General features: G+C 39.3%; 3 protein-coding genes across 4 annotated transcripts; 2 read left to right on the top strand and 1 right to left on the bottom strand.

The window, feature by feature from the left end:
• The first annotated feature begins 194 nt into the window (after nt 1–194).
• Nucleotides 195–8301, top strand: LOC107762394 (uncharacterized). The gene is made up of 9 exons (XM_016580754.2): nt 195–475; nt 558–737; nt 823–898; nt 4433–4565; nt 4829–4943; nt 5354–5445; nt 5551–5620; nt 5727–5809; nt 7867–8301. Exons 1-9 carry the CDS (start codon nt 359–361, stop codon nt 7958–7960), a joined length of 960 nt encoding a protein of 319 aa, XP_016436240.1. The 5' UTR covers nt 195–358; the 3' UTR covers nt 7961–8301.
• A 3356-nt stretch (nt 8302–11657) lies between these two features.
• On the top strand, nt 11658–18540 carry LOC107762392 (uncharacterized). Of its 2 annotated transcripts, XM_016580752.2 has the most exons (3): nt 11658–14939; nt 15053–15443; nt 18402–18540. In XM_016580752.2, the coding sequence occupies exons 1-2, from the start codon at nt 11969–11971 to the stop codon at nt 15397–15399; spliced, it is 3318 nt and encodes a 1105-aa protein (XP_016436238.1). In that variant the 5' UTR covers nt 11658–11968; the 3' UTR covers nt 15400–15443; nt 18402–18540. The 2 variants fall into 2 exon arrangements, with proteins under 2 accessions (XP_016436238.1, XP_016436237.1); XM_016580751.2 differs by lacking the exon at nt 18402–18540 and having other exon boundaries at nt 11661–14939; nt 15053–15676.
• LOC107762393 (glutamate receptor 2.8-like) lies at nt 15803–20493 on the bottom strand. Its single transcript, XM_016580753.2, has 5 exons — nt 19864–20493; nt 18435–19774; nt 18029–18341; nt 17521–17927; nt 15803–17423 (listed from the first exon to the last, which is right to left on the bottom strand). The coding sequence occupies exons 1-5, from the start codon at nt 20120–20122 to the stop codon at nt 16857–16859; spliced, it is 2886 nt and encodes a 961-aa protein (XP_016436239.2). The 5' UTR covers nt 20123–20493; the 3' UTR covers nt 15803–16856.
• Nucleotides 20494–20780: the final 287 nt, after the last annotated feature.

Genomic DNA, 20780 nt, shown 5'->3' on the forward strand with positions numbered 1-20780 from the left:
ATAAGTCATATTTCATATTTTTCCAAACCAAACTTCACCCAAAACAGATGTCCAAACACATTTTCATCTTTAAACTAAATTTTACCCAAATTAAAATTTTCAGAATAAATTTGGAAATATATCTAATTGCTCGTATATCTTCGTAACACAGTATAAGTACGGGGTCGCGAGGACGTTTTTACTTTTTTTCTTCTAACGAGGACCATTCTTCACCCAAAAGAAAAAGAAAAAGAAAAAAAAACTTTCTCTTTGTCGTCTTTCTTATACCCAAAAGTCCCAAATCGCTCGTTCTAGGGTTTAGATTGTATAGTGCTGTCATTGGAATTGAGCTTTGAGCCAAAGGATTCATCGATTGCAGATGGCCGGTACTGGGATTCACCCATACCACCAACAATGGCCCCCAGCTCCAGGCCCTCCGCCTGCTTCTGCTGCAGCTCCGCCACATCACCACCCTCCATCAATGCCTATCGACGAGGTAAACACGCATATCCTCACACATTCAAATTCGCGCTTTATCCGCCGTTGTTCTGATTCATTACGTGTGCTGGCATTTTCAGGTTCGGACAATATTCATCTCTGGGCTACCGCAGGACGTAAAGGAGAGAGAATTGGTGAACCTTTTGAGGTGGCTACCAGGTTACGAAGCATCTCAGGTCAATTTCAAAGGCGAAGTTCCCATGGGTTTTGCCCTATTCTCTAACCATCAATTCGCTATCGGTGCCAAGGACGCCCTTCAGGTCTTTTTTCATTATACTTTTATTGAGATTATTTCCCGCCATAAACGTATTAATTTTGCATGGATTCGTTCTTGGATGGATTTAGGGTTTGTGTTTCGACACGGAGGCGAAATGTATTCTGCACACGGAGATGGCAAAGAAGAATCTCTTTGTCAAAAGAGGTGCTTTTTTATTCTTCAAGTTATCATTTTTAGCTTCTTGCTTTTATTGAAAAGTTAAATTCATATAATCGAGGTGTTGCATAAAAAAGAAGCTTACTTTCTTTGGTTAAATAATGCAAGTTTTACAAATTGGGGTACTATCTTTGGTGGATTTGTTTGAGGAGCTCCAATAAGCCCATGCTCGAGTGAAATGTTGTAGAGGATGTTCACAAAGGCAACTGAGAAGTCATTTAGGATTATTCTCTTAGTCTTTCGGGGGGGGGGGGGGTTTGTGAAACTAACTAATATGAACTCAATAACATTTAGTTACAAGTGCAGTTTTGTTCGAGTCAAAGACAACTTTCCAACTGTCATTTTCCAAAGAATAAGTACATACTCCATTTTATTTGAGTATGTAAAGACTCCTGGGCCTAACTCATTCCAAATTCTAGGCCTTGAGGTGATGATTGCTTAAAACTATATAGGAGACCAAATACCCCATCCACAACCACTGTGTTACTCTAACAGAGTAAATGCTAAGCGATTGTCAGTTGGAAGTCTATGGTCCATTGTATTTCTGACAGCATGTGCTTATGTAACCATAAACTTTAAGGTGCTTGAGAAGATTAATAAAGAATTTGACTGTTAATATTAAAAAAAAGAAAAACAAGAGTTTGACTGTTGTTCCTTTTTAAGGCGACTCAGCTTTTCACATAAATCTTACAAGAGCAAGCTATTGTATGTGGTAAGTGCTGGCTAGTAATTACTCAGTGAGATGTGTTGTGGACTGTCTTGAGTTTAGTTTACATATCTAGAATTGCTTTGGTTGATAATCTCTAGTTTAAATTCGTGTGGGATTGTGTGCTGGATATTAGGACACTGCTTGGAGAAGGCTATACGTACTCAGAGGGTCAACCTTGTTCTTTTGAGTAGATATCCAATGAAAAGAACTTAAGTAACTTACATGAGATTTCCTTAGGGATGGTAGTAGGTGAAACTTCAACTAACTTTTGTTTGAACGTCAAACAGTATTGTAACCACTCTGTCAGGAGATTAGGGAATTAACATGTTTTATTGGCTTTGCCTGTTCTTCCTCCTGCACCCGTTGCCACCCAGCCCACATTAGAGGGTAAGATTTGCGATGCGGAAAATGGCTATGTCTATTGTTGTAGAGGATAAACCTTGGTGCAAACGGTTCTTAGAGTCAAAATACGAGTTCCCCTGAGAAAACTGCTTATTCACCTTGCTTGGATAATTTCACGTTAGTGTTAAGCAACGCAAACATGAATACTTTGGAGCACTTTACTGATTAAAAAGAAAAGAAAGGAAAGGGCAATACTTTGGAGCACATTTATAGCTCCTCAACTTTATAGCTTTAGTATGGAATTTTCTGGTTTCTAATTTTCTATTGGTTTTTGTTCCACTATTTGCAAATTTTCTTAATTTTCCTAATTTGTAAGTGATCTTTTAGTGCCTCAGATTACTCTTAACTCTTTTTAAAAAAAATGTATTGCCCTTGTTGTTGTAATCATCTTACCTAATGCTTACATGAATTCGGTTGCAAGTTGGAAGATTTCTCGCTTTTCTACTAACCTAAAGGGCAGGATTTATCTTTAGATAGTACATCAAGATACATAAAGAAACTCTAATGGCTTAATTAACAAAGGTGATATCCAGAGTTGTAACAATTATAGGGGTATCAAATTACTGAGTCATACCATGAAAGTGTGGGAGAGGGTGGTTGAAGCGAGGGTGAGGATGACGGTGTCTGTATCCGACAACCAGTTCGGATTCATGCCGGGTCGTTCGACTACAGAAGCTATACACCTTGTTAGAAGGTTGGTGGAACTATACAGAGAGAATAAGAAGGATCTACACATGGTGTTTATTGACCTAGAGAAAGCGTATGACAAGGTTCCTAGAGAAATTCTGGTTCCTAGAGAAATTCTCTGGAGATGTCTGGAGGCAAAAGGTGTGTCGGTTCCCTACATTATGGCGATTAAGGACATGTATGATGGGGCTAAGACTCGGGTTAGGACAGTAGGAGGCGACTCTGAGCATTTTCCTGTTGTAATGGGGCTACACCAAGGTTCTGCGCTCAGTCCGTTCTTATTCGCCCTGGTGATGGACGCGTTAACACACCATATTCAAGGGGATGTGCCATGGTGCATGCTATTCGCCGATGACATAGTTCTAATTGACGAGTCGCGAGCCGGTGTTAACGAGAGGCTAGAGGTTTGGAGACATGCTCTTGAGTCTAAGGGTTTCAAGCTGAGCAGGACGAAGACGGAATACCTGGAGTGTAAGTTCAGCGCTGAGCCAGGGGAAGTGGGCGTGGATGTGAGGCTTGACTCGCAGGTCATCCCGAGTAGAGGCAGCTTCAAGTACCTTGGTTCGGTTATCCAGGGGGAAGGGGAGATCGACGAGGATGTCACACACCGTATTGGGGTAGGATGGATGAAGTGGAGGTTAGCTTCTGGAGTCCTGTGTGACAAGAGAGTGCCACCGATACTCAAAGGTAAGTTTTATAAAGCGGTGGTTAGACCGGCCATGATGTATGAGGCTGAGTGTTGGCCTGTTAAGAACTTACATATCCAGAAGATGAAAGTAGCAGAAATGAGGATGTTGCGGTGGATGTGCGGGCACACTAAGATAGATAAGATTAGGAATGATGATATTCGGGAGAAGGTGCATGTGGCTCCCATTGATGACAAGATGCGGGAAGCAAGGCTTAGATGGTTCAGACATGTTCAGAGGAGAAGCCCAGATGCTCCGGTACGGAGGTGTGAGCAGCTGGTTATGGAGGGCACGAGAAGAGGTAGAGGGCGGCCTAAGAAGTATTGGGGAGAGGTGATCAGGCAGGATATGGCAAGGCTCCAGATTTCCGAGGACATGACACTTAATAGGAGGATGTGGAGGTCGAGTATAAGAGTTGTAGGTTAGGAGGTAGTTGAGTCGTGCCTTACTTCGTAACATGGTGGGACTAGCCATGTAGGTTTTTTTTTTTTTCTTTTTTCTGAGATAACTAGTGGGAATGTTGTGGCTTACTATTTCTTTTTACAGTGCAGGTCCTATTTACTAGCTATCGCTTTTGCTTTACATCTTTTTTCTAGATTTCATGAGGTTCCTATTTTTCTTATGACTATTGTGGTGATACTAATATTTACTAATATTGTCTCCCTTTACTTTGCATCTTTCTTCTGGATTTCATGGTGTTCTTATTTATCCTATGATTGTTGTTGTGATACTAATATTGTCTCCCTTTTTGCCTCTTTTTGCCTCTTTTGTCTTTTTGTTTTTTTTTTGAGCTGAGGGTCTTAAAGAAACAGCCTCTCTACTCCTTCGGGGTAGGGGTAAAGTCTGCGTACACACTACCCTCCCCAGACCCCATTAGTGGGATATTACTGGGTTGTTGTTGTTGTTGTTATTATTGATCTCCATTTCTGAAGCTCTTATGTTATTTACTTGTTTATAGTTATCACAATTCACAACTACGTTTACACGGGATTCTACTATTTTTATGATAACAATTCTCCTTTTTTGATTTGTTTGCAGGGATTGTAGGTGATTCAAATGCACATGACCAGAGTAAACGTTTGCGTACTGGGGGTGATTACACACACTCTGGTTATTCAAGTCCCTCTCCTTTCCACCCCCCTCCCCCTGCACCTGTCTGGGGACCACATGGGTGAGAGTTTCTCTATATGCAAAATGTTTGTTTTAAGACGAACTCCATGATGAAAAGTGTGATAGTGATAGGGATTGATTGTTCTCACAACATAGAGCTAATTCCTGGAGTAGTATAATCAAGTTCCTCATTGGTTTATTTCTTTTGAAAAAAGAAATGAAAGTTAAAAGGAGGTTAATGGTTCCTTGTTAATGGTTGTATCTCCTTTATTTCCTACCCAAACCCCCCAAACTAAAAAAAGTACAGCGATTCTTGTCTCTCAGGTATCTCGCTCAAGCTCCTCCACCGTACGATCCATATGGAGGCTACCCTGTTCCTCACATGCCAATGCCTGCACCTGCTCCTGTGCCAGCACCAAGCAGTTATGTGCCAATCCAGGTGATGCATGCATGTCTCTAACTTTGTCATTTGTGTTAGATTTGAAATTTTTCCAGAGTTAACTAACGGTTGACATCTTTCCTGCATGCCTTTTTGTTTATGTTTCCTTTTTAGGTTTTGTTCTTTCTGTTTTTGATTTGGGTTTACTATGGCATATGCGCTTAGGACTAGAAATATTATTTTTATTGTTAAGTTGGTTGGATCTGACTTCCTTCAGTATGGTAATATCTGTGGTTCTGCTGATTCTTTTGAGACAGTGTTACTGCTGAAATTGTTGGGAAGTGTTATGCTTTATACAGCTGGTGGATGTAGCATTTGTGCAGTATATGTTCGTTCTAAAGATTATGCATCATGCATGACATAGTTTGTATTTTGCTGTGTCCACTGATCTATTTATTGCATTCTTGTAGAATACTAAAGATAACCCTCCTTGCAATACCCTATTTATTGGCAATCTTGGAGAGAATATAAACGAGGAAGAGCTGAGAGGCCTTTTCAGCGCGTACGGCTCTGCCATTTGCTATTGCTTTTATGCAAAAGTTGACTATTTCTTATTTTTCTGTCTTAACTATTTTCTAATCTATTCATTTGCTTAATGTACTACCAGACAACCTGGTTTTAAACAGATGAAGGTTTTGAGACAGGAAAGACATACGGTGTGTTTCATTGAATTTGAAGTAAGTTCCTTGCCTGTCTGGGATCCCTTTTTATGCATTTTTTGATTGTGTGCATATTTTATGCTCCTACTTCATGTAATCATCAACTTCTGTCTGGCATATGCAGGATGTGAATAGTGCCACCAATGTCCATCACAGTTTGCAGGGTGCTGTCATACCGAGCTCTGGTTCAGTTGGCATGCGAATTCAATATCCTTTATTCTTGTTTAGCAGTCTCATCTGCTGGAGCTTGATATTTTTCAATCGTGCCTTTCTCTTGCTTCTGCCACTCTGTTGTTTTAGCAGTCTGAATCTGACTGCCGATTTGGAAGTGCTGATTTTTTTTTTTCTAATATAAAAAATATCAAACACTTCCAAGTGTTGACTTGGAGTTGATGTTGGGGCAGTATCCTGTGGGCTTGGTGCCTCTGCAGATACAACCTAGTTGAACAAAATTATCCTGAGTTGGGACACTGAAGGGGCAATATTTGCATGCTGAAGCTCTCTTTGGTATTGGGAGCTTGGAGCTTCCAGAAATTGGATAACTATCTGTTTTGAAATATCATTGAGATTTCAAAACACTTCCAAGTGTTTTCCCTTTGGTATTTGGAGCTTGGAGCTTCCAGAAATTGGATAACCATCTGTTTTGAAATATCATTGAGATTGCTGTTAACAGGATGACACCTGACTAATGTTTTATTCCTGATGTTGGTTTGTTCTTCCTGCGAAAATTTTGTAGCCAACCTTCTAAAACTTTTTTCATTTTCTTTTTCTTCCGTGAGATGACACAAGTCCTTTTTGACATCCAAAAGGAAAAGAGAAGATGATGATAGTGCTTTATCTACCTCTGCATGTGACTTTTGAGAAGGCCAAATACATCGACAGCCCCTTAAAGTTGTCCGCACTTTTCACTTAGACGCTCTATCTTAAGTCCGTTCCATCTGAACATTTCAACGAAGTCTTTACTGTGTCATTTAGACACACTATGCTGATATGGCAAGGTAAGTGTTTCTTACATTTTCCAAGCGCGTGAAATCATTCCAAAAAACAAACTCCACATACTTGTCGAAAAATGTACAGCTTCTGCCAGAAAATTTTCCGGCCATCTTCTTAGCCCAATTTTTTTTAGATTTGTTCTCATTAATACAATTGTATCCTTCTTTAGATCTGGGCACACCATCACCACCTTTAAATCTGGCCACCATCATAAAGTTCTCATTTTGAAGATCTGGTTGGCCACTGCAATTCTGGCCATAAAAGTAGCAGCGTCCCTACCTGCCTACCTCATCTTCTCCATTATCTTCCACCATGGAATGGCACGAACAAGAACGGTGACAAGAGCCCTCTCATTTTCACTCGTCCGGCGAAATTTTATTTTTCTGACGAAGTTTCATTTTTTTCTCAATAGTTAAATGTGACTTGAATCAGATTCGGCTAGATTCGAGCGGATCTGACCGGAAATAACAAGTTTTTGGTTTCCCTTTTGCATTGGTGTCTTCTCCTCGTTTTTTCTTTTTATTTCTGTCTACAGGTTATAGATCTAAAAACATATGGTGAAACTCCACCATCTTTTAATTCGGTCGGAATTTTATTTCCGGCAACTTTGTGGTTTGGTCAGATTTTCATTTTTCCGGCAACCTGCTTATGTTCGTTGATTTTTATGATTGAGTCCCATCTTTGGTACATTTAGATTGGGTTTGATTTCACTACTCTCAACTATTGTATTATATTCTGTTTGTTTGCCAATGATTTTATTGGTCGTTTGCTGCTGCATTTTGAAGGAAAAAAAAATGGCCAGGGGATCATTGGGGAAGATGACAGACGGGTGGGGTTAAGGTAAAATACACGTGTCTTTGTCTTATTCGTCAATCTGGCGTGTGAATTACACGCTCCTTTTGTGTGTGGCTGCCTAATAATTTTGTGTTCAAATGACACATTTGAGCTGTGCTTGGAGTGTTCAAATGGAACAGGCTTAAGATAGAGTGTCTAAGTGAAAAAGTGCGGACAACTTTAAGGGGCTGTCGATGTATTTGGCCTTTTGAGAAAGGGTTATGTTTCCTTAGAACCATAAACTTTATTTATAGCCTTTTCCCAAATACTTATGTAAGCAGAGGTCTATATGAAAAGAGTAAGATATGGTACTTTATGCTACAAATGTATAGTCACCATCTCATGGGAAATACTCCTTTTAGTTATCTGAGTTTTAAATTGTATAATCTATCACAACATTCTTTGGATGGCCATGTTTCTCCTTAATATTCAGCTACATATTCAAAGAATCCATTTGGGAAAAGGAAGGATGGCCACCCAGCTGGTGCCCCTAATGCAAATGGAGCTCCTCCACCTCTTACCTACCAGTAGCTGCAGGGGATGTATTCTGTTCTCTATGCTCTGCCAAATACAAACACATCATGCAGCTGTTGCATGCATCCTTGCTATCATCAAGTCATGAGCATTAGCATCTTGACATGAACATCTTTTTGGATCATATCATAGTTTATCCAAGACATGCATTTGAAGCACGGTCATCTCAAAAATTGTCAGCTTATTCAGGGTTCACATTTTATGACATGTCATAGGAAGGATGCATTTAATTTCTGGTGTTAAATCTTGTTGGTCTATTATGTCACATGCTATTCTACATTTTGAGAATTGCTTTGCTGAATATATTTTAGTGCTAAGATATATTTTTAAACCCTCAAGTCTAACTTCTTTAGCACCTTATCATCATATTATGTGTGGAATGAAATAGAATGTGCATCATAAAGTGAGATCATAATGCGGTTAGAATGCATCTCAACTCTCTGGTTAGGGTTGTCAGTCACTCCATTAACCTTGTAATGCAAATTGATGATAACACTATAACATCCATGTTTCAGATCCTAGACGGCTGGATTGTCTGGAAATAGCATTGTGTTTGTGTTATGCAGGTAATTGTGCAAAAAGACAGTGCTTCCTTTTATTTGGGGATGTCCAATTGCTGGAGTTGCTTTGTCCAGGTATTTTGTTCCGCTTGCAGAATGTGCACATCATATTATAGATGTTGATGCGGCACCCTACGAGAAGATGGTTCTGGTTTGTTTCAGGCTGGTGTGGTAGCTTTGAACTTTCTTGCTTGTTTCCTTTTAGCTTTTTCAGCTAACTCTAATTGCAAACAAAAGTTGATTCGTGGAAATTTTATACATAGTTGACTGGTTGGATATATGATCTGTAACAATTAGAGTTGGGTGGCTTAGAAAAGAAATAGTTAAAGGATTTTGTAGGAATTAGGAAATCCAAATCAGCCAGCATTACTACTCTTAAAGGTGCTGACCGAATAGCTTTATTTCATTGATTAATAGTATTACGGAACGGTACATGACATCATGGTGCAGTGACTGCACCGAATCTCTCAGCGGTAAGTTATATGCAAATAGTATTTGCATATTTGGGGGTCGTTAGGTTGGATGGACTGGAAAGATAATCTCCACATAGTTAGTGCAGTCAACAGCGAGATTGATGGACACTCGGCGAACTTTCCAGCGCATGTCATGGCAAACGGCAACTTTCTTTGCTTTCTTCATAGTATGAAAGCAGATGATTATGTTGGTGATTGCACTATAAAAATACAACAACTAGTTATTTTGGCTTTAGTGCGTTTTAGCAAAGAGTTTATGGCACGTTTCCCAACAACTTCGTCCTGTGGCGGAAGTATTTACCCGATCCATTAAACTGGTTACCGTTTGGAGAAAATTCTCCCCGGTAAAAGGACAAATATTGAAGAAGGAAAGGCCCCAAAGAAGATAAGAAGCAAACAAACAATTTAGGCCTTTCAGTTTGTATTTCTCATTTTGTTTCAATTTTATGCCCGGTTTGAAATAGTAATTCGATTTTCATATAATTTAAAGTGTGGTAGAAGAGAATATTGAAGTTATTGCAAAACTAGTTGGTGAAACTTTTTTTGCCAAAACTAGTTTATAGGGACGCTGAATTTCAAAGTCAACCGTAAGCAAAATAATGGTCATTTTTTTTGATAAGGAAAAGTAATGGTCCTTGGTAGAAAAGCAGATCAAATCTGTAATAAAATATGGGACAGCGGGAATGTTTGCCAGAAAATTCAGCTAGTTTACAGACATATGTACTGTACAAACATATGGGACATCGAAACGATACTTTTAGATATGAGACACACAATTACATATAGAGAAAATTTACTCATATCCAATATTTACATGAAACTCGTTAGGACCGCAAAAAAACAGGTGCCATGCGGAAGCTAATAAAGCAAACCTTGAACGACGATAAATCAGAAAGTAAAAGAGAAATCTATCAAAAGAGACACAAACATTTAACGTGGTTCAGTCAATTGACCTATGTCAACGGCGGAGATGAGCAATCCACTATATTAAAAGAGAGTACAAAATATCGAGAGAATAACCTCACGAAGAGGCAAACACAAGTGACACACTAACACTTATTCCGTAAAGTTCCCCCCTAAACACAACACTCAAAACCCCATATGGCTACATTGTGGATGCTAATAAATGAGAAGGAAGGATCCTCAATTTATAGAAGTGCAAATATTTTTCTACAGGGAAAGGAACTAGCCAAATATGTGAGATATATAATTTCCTTCTACAAGAAGGAAAACATAATTATGGTAAATATGTTGCCATTTCTTTCAAGAAATAGGAGAATCAAATATGGTAAGAAAATCAGGACCACCTAACAATTCTCCCCCTTGACCTGAATTTTCTGACAAAATAAACTTGATCCACCTTCTTCACATAGCCTTCAACAAGTCGCATCTCCAAATCTCCACCACAAAGTTTGTCTCAACGTGCGTAGCGCACTGGTAAAATTTCTCAGACAAAAATCACGATTATCGTCTAATATGTTGCGGCTAGAACTGAACCCGCCAAGATGAACCTGTCTTGAACCTCGCTCTGATACCACTTGTTATGACCGCAAAAAATCAGGTGCCATGCGGAAGCTTATAAAGCAAACCTTGAACGACAATAAATCAGACAACAAAAGAGAAATATACCAAAAGAGATACAAACATATAACGTGGTTCGGTCAACTGACCTACGTTCATGGCGGAGATGAGCAATCCACTATAATAAAAGAGAGTACAAAATATCGAGAGAACAACCTTACAAAGAGGCAAACACAAGTGACAAACTAACACTTGTCCCGTAAAGTTCTTCCCCTAAACACGACTCTCAAACCTCGTATAGCTACATTGTGGATGCTAATGAATGAGAAGGAAGAATCCTCAATTTATAGAAGTCCAAACCTTTTCGTACAAGGAAAGTAACTAGCCAAATATGAGAGATATATAGTTTCCTTCTACAAGAAGGAAAATCCAATTATGATAAATATGTTGCCATTTCCTTCAAGAAATAAGAGAATCAAATATGGTAAGAAAATCACGACAACACCTAACAAAACTTATTACGTAACTTGATAAGCAATTAGCAACAACAATAATTTTTATGAATTATGGACCATAGTCCATAGTACATATTTATTTATGGACTATACTTTGAATCTTTGGTGATGTTGATATACCTTATACAAATCTTTCTGTAACTTTGTAAAAGGTCGGATCTCATGCATTTTTTCGGGGCCGGTTGGTTGATTATATAGTAATAAATGAATAATTAAACCCAGCATAAAGTTGTGCATGAGATAATACAATTCTTGGTTGGTTGTATAAAAAATAATCAGTATAATAATACATTATTCATCATATAATTGGTGTTGGTGATATTAAATTATAGCGATTGCATTATATTATGGAAAAATCTATGTATGTATTATGCCTTCCTTCTTAATTATCGTATGAAACCTCATAACTAAGACGGGACAGTGAGTGGGTCTGTGGGTGGCAGTAGCTACCGGTAGGAGGTCTTCGTCGTCGGACATGGAATTTGGGTAAAAGAAGGTCAATGAAGAGGAAGAATAGTGCTATTCGGCAGAAAAAGAAAATGTGGGCCACGTCCGGCAGAAACATTTAGGGGACCATTTCTTTATTAAGGTATGCTTTACTGAATAAAGAATTCGACCTCAACTTCCCTCCACTCCTTATTAAGGTTGTTAAAACTCCACTCCTGTTTTACAGAGTTCACATTTATCCCTTTGACAGCCCTTATTATGCTTTTTCAACATGTTCCCATTTCCTTTTCACACTTAGAAGACCAACACTCTATTCTACAAAATTCCAAATGAAGAAGAGCAGCTTACTTCTTCATTTGTTTTCCCCTCCTTAAACTACACTTCAAATTTCTTCACAACCGCATTGTTCTTCTTAATTCCCACACCCCCAACTATTTTACTTAAAAATCCAGTTTTCAGTGTTACTCTCTTACTCTTCTTGTTCAAATTATGAATGCTGCTTTTAAAAATTTCATCTTTTTCTACTGCTGCTGCTTCTCTGTGTCTGGTTATGCTCTTAGCTCTGATGGCACAGCTCTACTTTCCCTTCTTAGGCACTGGGATACTGTACCCTCAGCTATTAACTCTTCTTGGAATGCTTCTGATGCCACTCCTTGTTCTTGGGTTGGTGTTGAATGTGATCGCAAACAATTTATCACTTCTTTGAACCTCTCTGGCTACGGAATCTCAGGCCAATTGGGGCCCGAAATTGGTCATTTGCAGCGCTTGCGTACCATTGATTTGGGCGTTAATGCTTTCTTTGGCTCCATTCCTTCGCAGCTGGGAAATTGCACTCTTCTTGATTACTTGGATCTGTCCTACAACGCCTTTACTGGACAAATCCCTCAGAATCTTGGAAATTTACAGAGTTTAACCTACATAAACTTGTTTTCAAATTCATTGACTGGTAATATTCCTGATTCCTTGTTTACTATCCCACACTTGGAGACCATCTTCTTTAATAGTAACAAGTTAAGTGGTCCCATTCCATCTAGCGTTGGTAACATGCCTCAGCTTTTGTCTCTCTGGCTTTATGATAATGAGTTATCAGGTCCTATTCCTTCCTCTATAGTAAACTGTACTAAATTGAAAGAGTTGTATTTGAATGATAACCGTTTAGTTGGTAGCCTGCCTGAGAATTTAGATAAGCTAGTACACCTTGTTTATTTGGATGTAAGCAATAATAGACTAGAAGGCACTATCCCTTTCTGTTCGGGTAACTGCAAATATCTTGACAATCTGATCTTGTCATACAACCATTTTAATGGAGGACTTCCACAAGGTTTGGGGAATTGTAGTAACCTAACAGTTCTTGCTGCTATCTCTTCTGGTTTAAGTGGCCCTATTCCTGCTTCTCTGGGCCAGCTCACAAAGTTGGAGAAGCTTTACCTTACTGACAACAATTTCTCTGGAAAAATACCACCCGAGCTGGGCGAGTGCCAAGCCTTGCTGGAATTACTTTTACCGGAAAACCAACTGGAAGGTGAAATTCCTAGTGAACTAGGGTCTCTCAGTCAGTTGCAGAATCTCTTTTTGTATTCCAACAATTTGAGTGGTGAAATTCCCCTTAGCATTTGGAAGATTCAAAGCCTTCAAAATGTTCTTGTCTACAGGAACAACCTGACCGGAGAGTTACCTCTTCAAATGACCGAGTTGGAACAGCTGAAGAACATATCCTTATTTGAAAATCGGTTTACTGGAGTTATACCTCAAGGTTTGGGGATTAACAGCAGTCTAACACTGCTGGATTTCACCAACAACAACTTTTCAGGTCCTGTTCCACCAAATCTTTGTTTTGGCAAGCAACTGAATAAGCTTATGTTAGGTTATAATCATCTTGAAGGTGGCGTTCCTTCTCAATTAGGAAAGTGTTCTACTTTGACGAGAGTAATTCTCAAAAAGAATAATCTCTCAGGTGCCATTCCAGATTTTGTTAAGAACACAAATCCTATTTTCTTGGATCTCAGTGAGAATGGCTTCAGTGGGAAAATACCCCCAAGTTTGGCAAATCTTGGCAATGTTACATCAATTGACTTATCAATGAATAAGCTCTCAGGGTTTATACCACCGGAGCTGGCAAACCTTGTCAACCTCCAGGGTTTGGATCTGTCTTACAATAGTTTGGAAGGTGTACTGCCACCTCAACTTTCAAACTGCCAGAGACTGTTGAAGCTTGACGTAAGTCATAATTTGTTGAGTGGCTCGATCCCGTCCACGTTTGGAAGCTTTAGAGAACTATCCGTTTTGGGTCTGAAGGAGAATGATCTTTCAGGAGGTATTCCAACCTCCTTGTTTGAACTCAAGAAGCTCTCCATGCTGCAGCTTGGTGGAAATGCACTCAGTGGGGGCATTCCTGCAGCAATTGCGACTGCATCAAGAGAAACACTGAGGTGGTTAAATCTGAGTAGTAACAGGTTGACAGGTGAACTTCCTGCCGAGCTAGGGAAATTTACTTTCCTGGAGGAGTTAGATATAGCTGGCAATAATCTTTCTGGAACTTTAAGAGTTCTTGATGGAATGAGTTCGTTGATTTTCGTCAATGTATCACACAACCTCTTTTCTGGTCCAGTGCCAGCAAATCTGATGAAGTTCCTAAACTCAACTCCTACCTCTTTCTCAGGAAACTTGGGACTTTGCCTGCGCTATGATCCAGAAGAAGGCTCAAGTTGCACCGAGAATAGCAATCTACGACCTTGTAATCTTCAATCAAGCAATGGAAGACACCTAAGTGGAGCAGAAACTGCACTGATTGCACTTGGGGTGCTGTTATTTACCATTTCCTTATTCCTAGTAATTGCTTACATGCTTCTGTGGCGCAAAAATTCTGGGAAAGAAGTTGCAATATTTGCTCAAGAAGGTGCTTCGTCCCTGCTTAATAAAGTATTGGAAGCTACAGAGAACCTAAATGATAAGTATGTCATTGGGAGGGGAGCACATGGAATTGTATATAAGGCCATCTTGGGTCCAGGGAAAGCGTATGCTGTGAAAAAGCTGGTGTTTGTTGGTATAAAGGATGGAAGCACAAGTATGGTTAGAGAAATTCAAACAATTGGAAAGGTTAGGCACCGTAATCTTGTCAAATTAGAAGACTTCTGGCTGAGAAAGGATTATGGACTGATTCTTTACAATTACATGGAGAACGGGAGTCTTCATGATATCCTCCATGAGACTAATCCACCCGTAACATTGGAATGGAGCGTTCGTTACCGTATTGCTCTTGGAACTGCTCAAGGGTTGTCATATCTCCACTTTGACTGTGATCCTGCCATCATGCATAGAGATATCAAGCCCATGAATATCTTGTTGGACTCTGATCTGGACCCTCACATATCAGATTTTGGCATTGCGAAGCTTCTGGATCAGTCTGCTGCAATTTCCCCCTCCAATACCCTCCAGGGTACAGTTGGATACATGGCTCCAGGTATTTTCCTAATTTTCATTTATTCTTATACAGCCTTTCAGTTTGTCCTCTCTTTAGAGACCTCGTTGTCTGTAGAAAATAATATATCTATGTCTTGTCTGTTTTGTCGACAGAGACTGCATTTGCAGCTGCAAAGAGCAAGGAGTCAGATGTTTATAGTTATGGTGTTGTCCTGTTGGAACTTATAACTCGAAAGAAGGCCTTGGATCCTTCACTTTATGGGGGTACAGATTTCGTGAGTTGGGTTAGGTCTGTTTGGGCAGAAGCTGAAGAAATTCAGAAGATTGTGGATCCAAGCATTTTGGATGAATTCATAGACTCAAATATCATGGAACAAGTAATTGAAGTGCTTTCACTGGCTCTTAGATGTACAGAGAAGGAAGTTAGCAAAAGACCCACAATGAGAGAGGTGGTCAAGCAATTAACAAGGTCCAGTTCGAGTATAAGAAGCAAGTACTAGCTATCAATCAGAGGCCACTCCATGTAACTTCTGATGTGTTCTAGGTACAATAGACTTCTGATTAACGTAGTCCTAATTTTGTAGCTCTCAAAATTTGATTTCTGAATCCTTGTTAGGTTCCGTCTCTTTGTATTGGTAGAGGATGGTAGAAATCTATTTACACTACTGCAGCTTGGGAAGAGAAGGCGTTTGCCTTGTAGCTGTAAATGTTTTTTCCATCATGTATGCATGGATGAAAACTAAATATAACTTACTGCTGTGACTGTTCATCTTAGCTAATCTTATTCTCAGGCAAAAAGCAATTCCTTTTGCAATTCTTAGCAGGATCTACTATGTTAAAGCCATATCCCTATTTACAAAATTTCCTTACCTTTATCTATAGGCTTCTATATATGATTGCTTCTCTTTTCTGGGCAAATCGGCTTACCATTGAATTGTGAACCAATCTTTCGGTTAGAAATGGGAAAAACTAACATAGTGAGACCGGATTTCATGGTAGTCCAAGGTTCATGTTGTCAAAGTTGGAAAACATATACAACAAGGTGAAAATGTCAAAGTGCTAATCTCGAGCTAGTTAAGACTATCAACTACCTAGTATTTTCCAAGTTCATTATTCAACAACGAGTTTGCAGTCCTACCGTGTAGGGTAAGATGCAGGACTCAGCAGTAGTTTATCGACGTTAACTTGTGTTTCCCAAGTGGTGCATTTTTGTGCATGACATTTGACTTCAGCAAGAGTTTATCGACGTTAACTTTTATATATCCCCTTGATGTGTTTATGTTGAGGAATGAAGTCTTGACAATAGGGTTAAAAGAAAAACAAAGAAGGGTAAAACAACTGCTTAAGACAGGAAGTTGTGACAGACAAATCCTAAATTGCTCAAGTTTAAACTATTGGGTCGAAACATGTCAAACAGAGTAACCCTACGGGTCTACATGCAACCCAAATCCAAATATCCAAAATTAAATATTGAGATTGAAAATTATGTAAATTGGAAGAATTTAAGCTAATAATTTAAGAAACATACATTAGTTTCACTTTTTTTTTTCAAAAATAAAAATAAAAAGGTGGGGAGGTTGGATCTTGTTGGGCAGGTTGAATTAAGGTCAGTTATTTGACTCATCTTGACCCCCTTATTAATTTGACCCTCCCAAGTTAATGCCTATATGCACCTCTATTTAACAAGTACAAAAGTTAGTTAAGTCATGAAAGAGTGACGATCCTGAGCTACAAATTGTAGAGGTCTAGCAACTTTCAGGAATAATACATAAGTTGGTCACACAAGTCCTTGCAGTTAGTGCCTATGAAGCGTATGGAGAAATGCAGCCATTTTAGTTGGTTTGATTCTTATCTGATGTCGAAAAAGATGAGGCAAGTAAAACGTTAACAAGTAAGAAATCAAAGAATTGCACAATTAGCTGGTAGTATGTACAGTGCAACTTTACAGTCAACTCAGTTATGCAGATGGAAGAATTACTCCTGAGTGTTGTACATCAGACATGTCTTCCAAATTCAAAGAATGAATTGTCGCAGTAGTGGCATCATGCAGCTCTTCTGGTGCAGAGGACACTATTTCATTGGAGTTGGAATGATTTCTTGGTAAATTTGGTGGTTGAACAGAATGGTCTGAAGAACTATTTGGACTAATTCCAGATTCTGGAAGTTTATCTTGGGGTTGTCCAGATGAGAGGTCTCTCTGATCGAAGTGTCTGCAAATTGCTACAACTTTTGACCAAATTGTGATTCTAGAATTTGATACTCTTCTGTGGAAATCTCTGTACTTGTACAAGTAGCTGGCTATAAAAATGAGGAGGCTTACTGCTGTAACTCCTCCTGTAATGGCAAAAAGGCCTTTGAAACTTTGCAACGAGATCGTGATTGAGTTCATATTGTCATCTGGTCCTGCGCAGGTTTGTTCATTTCTCAACCAATGTTGCTCCATTTCCAATATCTTCCCATTCTCTGTTAATTCTATGACTGCTCGAGACACATCAGCAACTAAAGGAGATCCTTTAGGGAAAACCTGTTTGATTTTAAATGCAGTAGCATGAGATAGTCATTTTCAGGGCAAACTAATCTTTACAAACAAGAACAGCGTGGATGGAGATGAAATGTCTTACAAAGGCAAAGCCGTCCGTGCGATAGGTAGGCCCAACTGTCATATATTTGTCGCAATGTTTGGATAGGAAGAGCTTGGAGTAGGGAATGACATCATAGTATGCTGATATGCCACCACTTTTACTTCCTCTAGACAAGGCTTCATCGCAGTCATATGGGGAAGTGAATGTCCTGATCCTGGAATCATCAAATCCCTTTTTTCTCAAGAAGTCCACTATGAATGAGCCTTCTTGGCACCCAACAAAATCTCTATTCTTGATTAGCTCGCTAACATCTGTGATTGCTGGTTGTAGTCTTTGTACGGTTAATCTTGATGATAAGCTTGCAGTGTAAGTGGAGTTCAGGATGAGTATGACGAACATCCATACCACTACAACCAGTCGAGCTAAATTGTTCACTATTCTTTCTCCTACAAACAGATCATACATATTTGTGAGTTCACGTGTTGTCCTGTACCCTATTATAGGAAAATCTTTAAAATAAAATCTGAGAGATTTATTTAGTACTCACGGTGTGCAAATACTAGTGTTGAGAAGGGAAAGTAGAAGATCATGCCAACATGTTGAGAAGGAGGACCTCGAAAGGCAGAGCTCACCCTATGTTCAAGTATCCAGACCGCCAGACCCGTAAGAAAGAAAAATGCTATACTTGTTAGCCAAAGTTCTTTCTTTAGGGGCTTTAGGAAAGCCCATATATCATTGACATCTTCGTACGTGATTGGCACGATGCTAATAACTCCTCCTTCTGCAAATGGCAACGTGAAGTCCACGTATTTTGATCTGTTTGCTGTGATAGTTATATCTCCAATTGCAGCATCATAGTTCTGCATACATTGTATCATTACTGACTGAAGTTAGTAATTGTTCACTTACTGATTTTGCAGGAGAGGACGGAAAATAAAGTCTACCCAGCTTACCTGAAGAAACACTTGGTAAATAAGATCATTATAAGTCCCTGCACTAGAGCCATCAGGATTTTCAAAGGGAACAAGCTCATATGGCACAGAATATGGCAACGCTTCCATGACAGATTTGAACACGTCTATGTAGAATCCGCTGATAATGTGGGCATTGACCTGAGTGTCCTTTACTACTCTCACAAAATCCGTGAAACCAGCTTTCACTGGCACTCCAATTCTTAGCTTTTTACCAGACATTGGAACTTCCCATCCCTTGGGCACGACTGTTGAATCACCAGGCCATATGATACTCCTCATATTTTCCCTTGAGCTTGTATCATGAGTTGTGGTGTTCCAATTCAGTTCCCTCCTTATTCCAAGAGATGGATTCCATATTCCTACTTCCTTCTGTCCGTTCCCAAGCACATTAATTATCTGATAAGATGATGACTCCATCTTGCCATTTAAAAGGCGAAACTTCCCTGAAAGCCCCTCAAATTTGGTCTCTGATATTGCTTTTAGAAGTTTTGGGCCGACTTCTGAGTTCCCAAAATTGAAAAGGTTTGAAACATTGAGATTAACAGTTGAATTCTCTAAAGTTTTCGGTGGCTCTTTCAATCCAACTCTTTCTGCAGCCATAGCCAGTGCCCACAAAGTATCATATGCCCACAGGCAAAAAACGCTCAAATCTGCTCGTCCGATGCCAGGACTTTTCTCAAGGGACTTTTTCTTCAACCTATTAGAGAAAGACCGGAGCTGTTCAGATTTTGGTGTAAGAGGTTTCACACCTAATACCCCTTGCATTGCTTCAGCAACATCAGAATCCATCAAGTAGGCTAAATCCATTAGTCCACTGGTGATGATCCAGGCATAGCCCTTCTCCATCATTCCGATTTCTTTGGCTTTCAGAAAGAGTCTGGCGCCAAGTGTATGTGACATGTGGACCACAAACACCCTTGTTTGTAAAGTCATCATCTTGTATAGCTCTTTGAGTATAAATTCATCACTTGCCGAAACAGGAAAAACACTTTTATATGAAATGTGAGCATTCACATCTTGGAATGCATTAGATAAGTAGGGAACAATGCCACTACCATATTCTGAGTCTTCAAATATCATAACAACCTGACTCCACTGGAAGGTTTTAACTATGGCAGCAATGGCGCCAACTTGAGTGTCATCGCCTTGTGCAGCTTGAACAAAGTAAGGAGTTCGAGTATGAAGAGAAGGACTTGTTGCAGAAAAAGAAATTATGGGGACCTGAGCTCTGTCTCCAAGATCCATCAGAAAGTTGGCTTGAGCTGATTTCTGAGGACCTAAGATTGCATCTACCTTGATATCTTTCAGCAAATTGAGACCTGCAACAAGGCAAATAATGTTGATAAGTTCTCTTCAGTTCTAAGGTTTAGCAATCCGATGTAGGTGCTTAATATGCAATAGTGTTTACCAGCAGCAGCAGCTTCAATGGCTTGTCCTTGAGAGTCCCTAACATGAAGAGACAGCCTCGGCGAGTAGTTGCTGTGAATCAAATAGAAATCAGAGAGGGCAATGGACATGCAGCTTAGACACATACTTCCGACCACTGACTTCAAATCAAGAATCACTCCCACTTGGAAGTTAGAAGTGCGATTATGGACGCTCCTTTGTGAATTGCTGAAAGTGGAACACAACCAGAGTGAGGCACAGAATAGTAGGATCAGTTTCATCTCCTTCCAATACCTGAATTGGTAGGTCGAGACGTTTCAAACTACTCCATATATCACAAATTATCAATCTTCTGTCTTCGGTATTTCGGGGGTGGGTTGTGTTAGTTGACTTGGTAAAAGTCCAAGCTTGCTTTCAATATTCTAATGTGAAGATACCTTACAGTTGATTCTTTTCTTTTTAAAATGTATTATATAATGCAGTTGCTTCAAATTGGCGTTATCCTAAGTGACATTGTACCTGATCAAAGATAAGTACTATACTTCTGTAAAATTAAATCATAGGAAAAGAAATATTTTAGAGACTCAGATAAAATAGGATCTTTTGAGCTCTTAACAGGCTAGTATACAACTGACGAAGAGGGTGTGAATTTTCTAGTTTAGAAATACGGAGAAGATTCAGAATAGGACCAGTATTTTGTTATTTTGTGCATTATTTCAATTCTTGAATCCTTGACTTGGTTTTGTAATTTTGATAATTTTTCTGGATTAGAGATCATTGACAGTGAAATACATAACTGAAGACTGATGAATTGAGTAGGAATCTGGACTTGTTGAGTAATGCAAACAACGGAGGAAACGACTGGGAAATTAGGCTTCAAAATTGACCCCCCAATTAAAAGTTAAATGACTAACTACTTGAACTAAATTTATAATGTAG

This window comes from Nicotiana tabacum, chromosome 4, assembly GCF_000715075.1.
Source record: "Nicotiana tabacum cultivar K326 chromosome 4, ASM71507v2, whole genome shotgun sequence".
Classification (NCBI taxonomy): Eukaryota; Viridiplantae; Streptophyta; class Magnoliopsida; order Solanales; family Solanaceae; genus Nicotiana; species Nicotiana tabacum.